At 32.8% G+C, this 11386-nt stretch overlaps 1 protein-coding gene across 3 annotated transcripts in view; it reads left to right on the forward strand.

Moving 5' to 3' along the window:
* SMEK2 (SMEK homolog 2, suppressor of mek1 (Dictyostelium)) overlaps positions 1-11386 on the forward strand; it is an 89946-nt gene that overhangs the window by 68685 nt on the left and 9875 nt on the right. For 2 of the 3 annotated variants that reach the window (XM_012649864.1, XM_012649866.1), the window contains exons 11-15: positions 2061-2219; positions 5705-5874; positions 7795-7934; positions 8328-8512; positions 9977-10179. In XM_012649864.1, the coding sequence (XP_012505318.1) occupies positions 2061-2219; positions 5705-5874; positions 7795-7934; positions 8328-8512; positions 9977-10179 (857 nt within the window). The remainder of the gene's footprint in view (positions 1-2060; positions 2220-5704; positions 5875-7794; positions 7935-8327; positions 8513-9976; positions 10180-11386) is intronic. The other variant, XM_012649865.1, reaches the window with a different exon arrangement.

Raw genomic sequence — 11386 nt, forward strand, 5'->3', positions numbered from 1 at the left:
TTTAGTTGTCCAGATAATTTCTTTCTATTTTTAGTAGAGACGGGGTCTCGCTCTTGCTCAGGCTGGTCTCGAACTCCTGACCTTGAGCGATCCACCGCCTTGGCCTCACAGAGTGCTAGGATTACGGGCATGAACCACCGCGCCCAGCCTATAATGCATTTATATGAGGCTAAGAAAAGCATACTTCAGCATAAAAACAAAATCCAAATATAAATAGATTTTTTTTCTTTATTGTAAAGAAAAAATTGCACTTTGTCCAATATAAAAGATGGAAAACTAGTTGGAATTTTTTTGTTTTTTTCTGTAAGTTTATAGCTTGCTTTCTGACATTGTTTTGGGAGACGTTTTCTGAAAGGTGAGGATTTAGTTCCCATTTTTGAAATCTAGTAAACAAAGACTAGTTAGTTCGGAACTAGTCTTTATGACCTCCTTACACTTATTGTCCATGAATCTGAATCTAAACTCAGTTGCTTCTACTTAGAACATACATACCAGGTATGGGCCTCATATTACTGAAGATAAGTGTGCTGTGTATACCTAGCATCCTGTCTTTTCTATTGTGCTTGTCAAAGCTCCAGGAAAGCCAGTTTCAAATAGGAAGTTGTATGGAGATTGGATTAATTAGAGATATGAGTAATTTCTTGTCCTAATTTAGAAAAATGAAACAAGACATTTATTTCACTCTGTAGATCATTGTTAAAAAGTCTTTTGAAGGCCTGGCACGGTGGCTCAAGGCCTATAATCCTAGCATTCTGGGAGGCCAAGGCAGGAGGATTGCTTGAACTCAGGAGTTCAAGACCAGCCTAAGCAAGAGTGAGAACCCCATCTCTACTAAAAGTAGAAAAATTAGCCAGGCATGGTAGCACACGCCTATAGTTTCAGCTACTGGGGGGCTGAGGCAGGAGGCTCACTTGAGCCCAGGAGTTTGAGGTCGCAGTGAACTATGATGACACGCACCACTGCACTCTAATCAGGGCGACAGAGTAAGACTCTGTCTCAAAAAAAAATAAAAAATAAGTCTTTTGTAAATAAAGTTAGGGAATTGAGAAAGAGGAATTGTTTTTAATGATAGGAACTAGTTCAAATTTTGGCTGTATACTGGCTGTTATACAGATTGGTCTGGAGCAAGTGAAACCCTTTACTTGCATCTGAAGTAGAAATGATTTTGAAATACCAGAATTGTTATTTTGTGTATTTGATGGCTATTCTGTTATTAAAAATCATGCTGATTTATTCCTGATAGCATTATAGTTTCATAAAATATTTATAATCTTGAGTAAATAAAATAGTTGTACTAGATTATGTCAGTTATTTTTTTATTTTCTAAGGCTATGATTTCATAATTTCTTCGCAGTAATATTTCTTCGTCTAAAGCATTTTTTGTGGGGTGAATGATTGTCCATATAAGCCCCTGACATACATTAAAATTTGGTCTTCAGGAAGCAATTCAAAATTATTCCATAAATGTATAAACCAAAGTCTCTTGAGGTGGGGAAAAAGCTAGTTTATTAGCCTCTCTCTGTGGATATCATGTGAGTTGATGTTTAAAAAATTGTTGTTAAAAAGTCTTGATGTAATATTAGCCAAAAATATCCTTTGCTTAAAAATATCTTTTCAAAAAGCATGTTAATTTTTCTTGGGAAATTTGTATTGAGTCACTTTAAGCAAAATGTGTGAGGTATTTTCTGTTTCCTGTGGACCCTTTTATAGATTCATTAATATTAATGATGATAGCACTTATTAAGGAAACATTACCAAGAAAACCTCAATGGAGTAAAGATTTTATTATCATATTTGTAGATTTTTATTGAATTTTTCTTCCTGTTAATATCATTTAATATTTTATGCACATAAGAGTCTTAGAAAAATATCTGTCTAGTAGGTAAAACTGATAAGATACTTCTGGAGAGTCTGCTTAAGGAAAAAATAAAAATCTGTAGCATTTTTAAATGATACAATAAGAAAATACAATTAACTTCTCTAAAATATAGGATGTAAGCTTTATTCTCTATTTAGATGTATTCAATATTTTATTTTCATGAGATGACTTTCTTTTGTAGATAATTATCAAACAGCACAGCTACTTGCCTTAATTTTAGAGTTACTCACATTTTGTGTGGAACATCACACATATCACATAAAAAACTATATTATGAACAAGGACTTGCTAAGAAGAGTCTTAGTCTTGATGAACTCAAAGCACACTTTTCTGGCCTTGTGTAAGTATAAAAATGTTTTAAGAAACAATATTTTTAATAGAGATAAAAGCTGAAGTTACCCATTTGAAGTTATTTATTTATTTTTTTAGCAGTGTATATTCTATTTATGAGATGATTGTGAGAAGTCCTGCTCTCTTGTTTTCTGTTCTTATTTAAAGGTAGGTTGTAGTGGTTCCCCACCCACATATTGCTCATATTTAGAATAAGTTAGCATAACTTTTGTCGTGATGACACCACCATGTGCAATGACAGCATTTCACTAAGAGAACCAGTCCTGGTGTCTTTCACATACGCTTCATCAAGCTGTCATTTTGCTAGTGACTGTAGTTATCCTGATATTTGCTTCAGTGTTGGTTTTTGGAAACTGTAAACTTCTCTTTCATCTTCACAATTTCACATGCAAATGGAGATAAGGAAACCTCCTTCTCCCCCCAGATTAAAAGAGCTTTATGGTTTTATCCTGACCATAAAGATTATAGTTACAATGTAAACTGGGCACAGAGGCTTAGGCCTGTAATCCCAGCTACTCAGGAGGCTGAGGCAGGAGGATCCCTGGAGGCCACGAGTTTGATACCAGGCTGGGCAACATTGTGAGACCTCGACTGTAAAAAATACACACACACACACACACACATTTAATGTAATGTATAGAGAAAATGTTAATCTCCCAAGCCCTCTTAATTTTTGTGGCCTTAAGGTAGCCAGTGTTAACTGCCTGCATTATTTCTTTTCATTTTTTTTTCAATACTTGTACCAGTTAACATAAACACATTCACACATGTATATGGGATTTTTTGGTTTTTGTTTTTGTTTTTACGAAAACAGGATCACACTAACACATTTCTCAGCCTCTTAATACTACTCTAGGTTGATTTATAGGGTGTAGACTCATTTTGTTCCTGAAGATAGCTGAGTAAGATTTCATAGGGTGGCTCTTCCACACATTGTTCTACCATTCTCCAGTGGATGGATTACAAGGTGGTTTTTGCTTTTTTGCCACTCCAAACTATACACTGTGGTAAATAGTATAGGACATACAACTTTTAAGTACTGATTTATTCTATAAGATAGATACTCAAAAATGAGATTGCCAAGACAAAATGCTTTATATGTTTTATACTTTTTAATACATCCTTTTAAATTTTAATTTAACTTATAGTTGCCAGATTACTTTCCCAAAAGGTAGAAGCATTTGACATTCTCCTGGTACTTGATGTTACTGCTTTTTAAAATGTTATCAATGTGACGATCGAAATGTGATATGCCATTTATGTTTTAATTTGCATTTTCCCCAACAGTATCTTTTTATATTTTAGTGTAATTTGCATTTTTATTTGTTGTGAATTTTCTGTTGTCTTTTTCTTAGAGCTCTTTGTATATTAGAGATATTAACAGTTTATCATGTTATGGGAGGAGAAAATGCCTGTCTTGTTTGTCTTTTGTCTTTGCCTTTATTTATGGTATTGTTTTTCATATACCTTCAAAAATTATTTATGATGACAAAAATGTCTGTCTTTTCCTTTTTGACTTTTGAGTTTTTTTGTCTTGTTTAGGAAAGTCTTCTATGTCCTAAGATTATACAAATATTCTCATTTTTCTTCTAATATTTTTATTATTTCCTTTATTACATTTATATATATAATACATCTGGTTTGTTTTTGCATATGGTTTAAAGCGAAGGTCTAGCTTTATTTTTATATTTATATATAGCCAACTGTCCTGGCACCTTTATTAAAGAAACCATATTTTTCCTACTGAATTGAAATATCATTTTTGTTATACAATGAGTTAACATATGTACTTGTTTCTGGACTGTCTATAATTTCATCACATGAAATAAGGACAATGTTTATCCTTATGCCGTTATAGTATCTCTGTTGTAAGGTTATTACCTACTGATCCCTCCCTCACTTTTCTTTTTCATAATTTTCCTGGTTCTTGGACATTTGTTCTTCCACAATAACTTAAAAATAATTTTATCCAGTTCATCTTGATTGGCATTATATTTTTATATTAATTTTAGAAGGATTGATAGTCTTATGTTTTCCTACTTGGCTTTCTATAAATAGTCCTTTTTGATGACTGCAGAGTGCTCCCCTTAATTCGGATATATCAGAATTGAATGAATTTCCGGTATTTAAATGTTTATATTGTTTCAGAATTTCCTCTGTTATAAGCAGTGCTGTTGTAACTATAGTTTTGTGTGCACATAAGTTCATTTTCCAGCAGTGTATGAGAGTGCCTGTTTGCCTATACCTTTGGCAGTACTTCAGTCTTTTTAATCTTAAGTAAACTATTTCTTACCCTGCCACAAAAAGAGGTGATGTAAGTCTAACACATCTCCTCACACTTGTTTGGTGTACAGTTAACATACCTTTATATTATACCTTATGTGGCCTATTTCTGTTTTATTCTCAGACAATATTTAGAACCTTTTGTGACAGTCACAACTTCTTCATTTAATGACTTCCATCTATGAACAGAGGATTGGAATGAGAGACTGACTTACAAAATCAGAAGCCTTGCGTTTTAAAGATTTGGCTAGTGGTATCTGTAGAAAAAATTAAACTAGGGGAAAGGTTACAAGTTAAAGGACCAACAAATATTAAAATGAAGGACTGAAATTATAGTCCTTTGTGTTCCATAAGAATTTTAGCAGTAATATTGCTAACTTTATTTAGCTAGGGAAAAGACTAGGGGAAATTTCGTTTTAATATTCTAAAATGTGAAAAGCTAAATTATACTGCCTACTCATTATTGTTCTTTTACAAATACAGTCTGATATGCCACAGTGCATGTTTACCTAGGCAAAATAGCTCACAAGCAGTTGGTAAACAAGAGAATGATGTCATTATAATATGGAGGCGGTCTTGGTTCACAAATGATTTTTCCAAGACGGGGGAGGTAGAATAGTGGAACTGTAGCTTTCATCAGAAAAGTAAAAAAAAACTTTAGATCTCCTGTTATGTTACTGGCATTAGGAGCCTAGTTGGCTGTTTTCAGAAAATTAAAAAGAAGTATCTGTCTCTAAAACTCCCTCCGCCAGAGAGGCGGGGCAATCTTGGCTCTTGGCAGGTTGCACCACTCCTGTGCCCACCTTAATGACAGCCCCCCACTGATTCTGAGCTGCCTTCACTGCATAGCCTCAGCATCCACTAGCACTGCTCTAAGTACTATAAGCATTTGCATCCTGTGGGTTTTATATATTTTTTAATCTCTCTGCCATCCGGTTGCTTACCTGGGTAGTTTATTTATCTCCCAGATACCAATTACTGCTTTTTAAATTAGGTCTGGCTACAAAGTTATACAAGTTTTGAGCAGTCTTCCCCCAAGGCTGTTTTCTCAAAGCCCAATTATTTTTAGTGTGCAGTTTTAATTTTTTTTAGAAGAACATATACATTGCTTTGTATGTTCTTTATATTTAAAAATATTTGTATAATAATTAATATTAGTAAGATCATTTTCCCTGTATTATTTTTAATTAGGTGCTCTTCGCTTTATGAGGCGGATAATTGGCCTTAAAGATGAATTTTATAATCGTTACATCACCAAGGGAAATCTTTTTGAGCCAGTTATAAATGCACTTCTGGATAATGGAACTCGGTACAATCTGTTGAATTCAGCGGTTATTGAGTTGTTTGAATTTATAAGAGTGGTAAGTTTATATTAAAGAACTGTTAGTAATTATATGTAAAAGAATTAGTTACATGTAAAAAAGTAATTATATAAAAATAAAAGAATTATATGTAAGCAAAGTGATTTCTTCATTCCCCTTTTTCTGCTGAAATTGTTTATTCCAGGTGTCTTAGAATGTATTTCTAATAAACTGAAATTTTAAAAATCGGTTACTTTTTTATTCTTATTTGCCACATGGTTATAGTTTAGTAATGTTAATATTTTAAATTGTGAAATTCAGCATAGTAACCCATATTTACTCAATGTTTTCAGCTCCATTCTTATTGGTCAAATGTTACAGGATCACATTTGGCATATGTAGACATTTTTCAATCAAGTATGCCTTATTCATTTGATCTTTTAGGAAAAGGTGGTTTTCTATTGCAGGGCTAGTGATTAAGAAATTAATAGAAAGATTAAAAAATAATCCCTATGGTAGACATTGATACAAAATGCATAAAAGGTGGGATGGAATGCTAGAATTTTAAGTTGAGGAAACCAGGAAGTTAGATGGACTACTCCAACTACTTTATTTTACAGATAAGGGAATTAAGATACCTAAAGTGATTAAGTGACCTATTCAAGAACATCCATTTGGGTAATAGCACAGTCAGGGCTTGAAGCTGTATCCCAGCTGAGTTTTAGGCAACAAAAGATTTGTCAGAAAACTATCTGGAGAGAGCTGTATGTGAATAACTGGGATAAGACAGGTAACTGTAGAACCTTTACAACAGATACACCTCTCCTTCACATATTCACACTGAAATCATTCCACTGAGTAAATGGCCACGTTGTTGGAAGGAACTTGAAAAAAGTAGGTCAAAGCTGGAAATTCATTCTCTAGTTTTACTTCTTAGAAATCACATTTTTACTGATGACATTCTATTCTCATAATGAAGATTATTTGTCTGAAAGGATAAAAAGGATAGAAGTGTAAAGAAGGAACATGGTTAACCAGCTTACTCTACGTATCTGAATCCAGGTTCACAGTGCACTGTTCTAATGAATCAGAACTTTTTATATTTTTATAAGCTTTATTTTTTAATTTATTACTTTTATATTTTTCTCCTTTAAAATTTTGGTGAGATACTGATAAAATGAATTATAGGATTATTAACTCCATCCCTATTCCCATGATTGAATTATGTTTTTCTGAGAATAGATTTGAGTAGTTGATAAGTGTACATTGAATCCCAAAACTCAGTTTATCTTTTTCTTCCATATATAACACAGAACCATTTTATCTAGGTTTCTTAATTTTTCTTCTTTGCATGGCTTTCTATTGTCCAAGGGAACTAGTTTAAAGACTTAAAAGTCCTTAATGCAACTAGATTGTGGTGTATCTTTCAGAGAAGTTGCCTATGTATTTCTTACTGTCAATTAGTTTATTTCACAAATACTATACTGCTGGAAGACTGCGGGAATAGACAAGTGGAATTTTGGATAGTTTATCAGATCTGTATATGTAATACAGTCAGAGGTATCTATGCTTATTATTTAGATAAGACATTGTTTTCTTCTTCTTCTTCTTCTTCTTCTTCTTCTTCTTCTCCTCCTCCCCCTCCTCTCCTCTCCTGTCCTCTCCTCCTCTCCTCCTCTTCTTTCTTCTTGTTCTTCTTTCTTCCACATTTGGGAGCCAATCTCTTGCTCTCTTTGTCTTCAAGCCTCTGCCAGGTTCTATATAATATATGTGCCCTTTGAAAACTTAACACATGTGCGGAAACTTTTTTCCAAGTTTTCTGTGGAGTCCTGACTTATGAGTAAAGAAACTAGGACATTTATTTTTGGAAGGTGATTTTGAAAAACTTGTTTTGACCAGCTTTGGAACTACAAAAAAAAAATTTTTAAGTCTGTCTCCTAACAAGCATTGTATTTAAATGTAAATTTTGTGCTTATACAGGAAGATATCAAGTCTCTTACTGCACATATAGTTGAAAACTTTTATAAAGCACTTGAATCGATTGAATATGTTCAGACATTCAAAGGATTGAAGACTAAATATGAGCAAGAAAAAGACAGACAAAATCAGAAACTGAACAGGTATTATTTAAGTATATTGCATTTATAGCCTACAAAATTGTGTCCAAAATTATCTGTAGTTTAGATCTTACATGTGAAATTTACTGAGGGATTTTCTTTCCATCACTAGCTAGCACGGTTATATAGGAGGGTAGGTGCCCTCCCTTCCCAGAATCCTTACATGATGAATTACTACTCCATATTATAACTCAAGATGAATTTTTAGTTTAATTGACAACATCCTAAATATTTTGGAGTGTTCTCTGGCTACTTCCTCTTCATGACTGAGGTGATTTTGATATAAATTATACTCAGTTAAAATTACTTCGGTTCCTCTTGGTTGTATGTATTTTTCCCTTAATTAGATCATGAACTTTGAATCATTGCTCAATATTTGTGATGTATTTCTTACAGTGTACCATCTATATTGCGTAGTAACAGATTTCGGAGAGATGCAAAAGCCTTGGAAGAGGATGAAGAAATGTGGTTTAATGAAGATGAAGAGGAGGAAGGAAAAGCAGTTGTGGCACCAGTAGAAAAATCTAAGCCAGAAGATGACTTTCCAGATAGCTATGAAAAATTTATGGAGACTAAAAAAGGTATTAAAATTTTGAGTTTTTGTATAGTATATCCATCCCCTTATTTAGTTCCGAAATTATTCAATTGCCTGTGAAGGTTTGGTCATAGTTTATAAAGCAAGAAAGACATAAATTTTATGTCTTTCATGAATATGAATCATATTGCTTTAAAATTTTGTACTTTATCCAAATATGTTTAGGAATTCTTTTCATGTTTAAAATGTTTTTCTTGAAACTTGCCATTTTGTGATGCTATTCATTTGCTATTTAGAAATTGCATTGTCTACTTATACTTTTCCTTATGTGAACAGTCTAGGCTTTATTTCTATACTAAAATCCCCAATAATAATAGAGACCATGTAGATCCATAGAAACCTTCTGGAGCACTCTGCCTAAACCTTTTGCAGCTGAGGAAACTGAGCTCAAAGAAGTAACTTTGCTCTTTGAAATTTTAAAATTAATTATAAAAATTGCATAAAGATACACTATCAAAAGAAGTAAAAAAGTAAAATTTCTCCTGCTTTTTAACTTGTTTTATAATAACTAATCACTTTAATTGTGGCCCAAAGCATTACAATTTTTTTGGAATACTGTCCTACATATGTCATTTCAATGTTTAATAAAAACTAATATCTTGAAAGACAAAAGTCTTTCCTGGATTTATTATATAAGTCTGTGATTTTAAATATGACATTTTCTAAAGGCAATCTTCATTAGAGAATTAGTTTCATTGATTTATTACGTTTTCCTTGAAACTGTTATTCCCAGCCTCACTCATTTTCCACTCATTAATGCAATAAGTTTTAGTGACTTTAGCCTGGGGGAGCAAATAGCCTACTGAAATGTCCTAAGGAATGGGTATCATTGGTAAACAAATTCTTCTACCTTCATTCATTATAGGTACTTCCCTGACTACTGTCAAAAGAGGCAGTAAGGCCATATTCGACGTACACTGTATCCAGTGTCGAGTGCCACACTGTTAAGAATCATATACAAAAATGGTAGCAACCAGATGTTAAAGGGGACTGGACAGCTATGTCATAAAGGAAACTGGAATATTCAGGGAATAAGACACTTACAGATTTGATTATTATCTTTGGGTATTTGAAATATTGACTTGTAGGAGAAATTTTTAGGTTTTAACCATGAGTAGAGAAGTGTACAGTTAGTGAGCAGAACCAACAAGGAGACAATAAAAGGAAGAGTTAGACAGCTAATGAGTCCTTGGACGTATACACTAGATACTGCAATGTAGAATTCTAGCATAAGGTGGCTGATTTTGTTATACGATTCTCAGTATTAGAAAGGACTACCTTTCTAATACTGAGATCTCTAAGATTCTAGCTAATAAAGACCACTGCACACATCATGCTCTTTTAGCTCTTAGAAAGCAAAGGCAGTGTTTTAAAAGTTTTTAAATTATTGTTCTTTTCAGATGCTTCGATTTAGTAAAATTTATAGTTCAAAATTTTACTTTTGCTTTAGCAAAAGAAAGTGAAGATAAGGAAAACCTTCCCAAAAGGACATCTCCTGGCGGCTTCAAATTTACTTTCTCCCATTCTGCCAGTGCTGCTAATGGAACAAACAGTGCAAACAGTAAATCTGTAGTGGCTCAGACACCACCAGCAAGTTCTAATGGGTCCTCTTCCAAAACTACAAACTTGGCGACATCAGTAACAGCCACCAAGGTATGTGAAACAGCGCTATACACAAGCAAACTTTGCTTTTTCCATCTGTGAAATTATTTCATATTTACTAAAGAAAATTTGGATAATCAAAACTATTTCAAAGAAGGAAGAAAAGTTGCACATGTTGCCATCAGAGAACATGACTGCTAACATTCTATTGATTTATCTTCAAATCTGTGAGTTTATATGGCACATAATTGAGATCCATCTATAAACACAGTTTTGTATCCTGCTTTTATTATTTGTTATAAGAATTTTTCTGTTACTAAAACATTAATGACTGTAGAATTTCATTTTATTTAGCTGTATCATAATATATGTAAGCATATATGCATATATGTAAGCATCCTCCCTTCTAACCAGTTCTATTTTGGAGCACTTAAGCTGATTCTGATATTTCACTGATCTGACTACTAGTGTTATTGCATTTTAAGTTACCTTTTTGGATAGGTGAGTAGTAGAATGTCTTCACACATAGTTAAATTCCTCTCCAGAAAGTCTATATACTGTTTTATGCAGTCTGTGAGTGTGCTTGGCTCACTGTAGCTTTGCCAATATTGTTATAATTATTTTTAATCTTTGCCAGTTAGGTAAGGAAGACAGTATATCTGATTTCGAATTGTGTGTCCTTTATTAGTAGTAAGGTTGAATATTAGCCTTTTGAATTTGCTCTTCTATGTGTTGTCTGTTCATAGTATCTTTTATTATTATTGGATGTTTTTCTTATTTTCCATGAATGTTTAGTTAAGGATATTATCCTTTCTGCCATTCTCATAGCAGATGTATTTCCCATTGGTTACTTTTTTTAATATACAAGTTTAAATTTTATATGAAACTTTTTTCTTGTTCATTTACATTTTTTATTGTATTAACCATCCTTTTTTCCCCAAAATGGGGTGGCTTAAAATAAAAAGGCATAAATATAGGACGACTGTTAGTATAAGGGTAGAAAGATAAGAGGAAAATACCATAGTAATATGAAACCTAACTGAAGGAATTCATCTTGTTTTGAACACAAAATATAAGTCTGAGTTTATTGTTTTACAAAAATGTGGAATTTTCATTCAGTTTTATAGAAAGTTAGGTTCTCCCTATTAAAGATCACAGCAGAAACAGCATTTTCAATGGGATTCTACTGTGCTTGAAATACATTTTATGTTTTTTAACTAGAAAATTTTAAAATTAATTATAAAAATTGCATAAAGAT

Source organism: Propithecus coquereli, unplaced genomic scaffold (assembly GCF_000956105.1).
Source record: "Propithecus coquereli isolate 6110/MARCELLA unplaced genomic scaffold, Pcoq_1.0 Scaffold305, whole genome shotgun sequence".
NCBI lineage: Eukaryota > Metazoa > Chordata > Mammalia > Primates > Indriidae > Propithecus > Propithecus coquereli.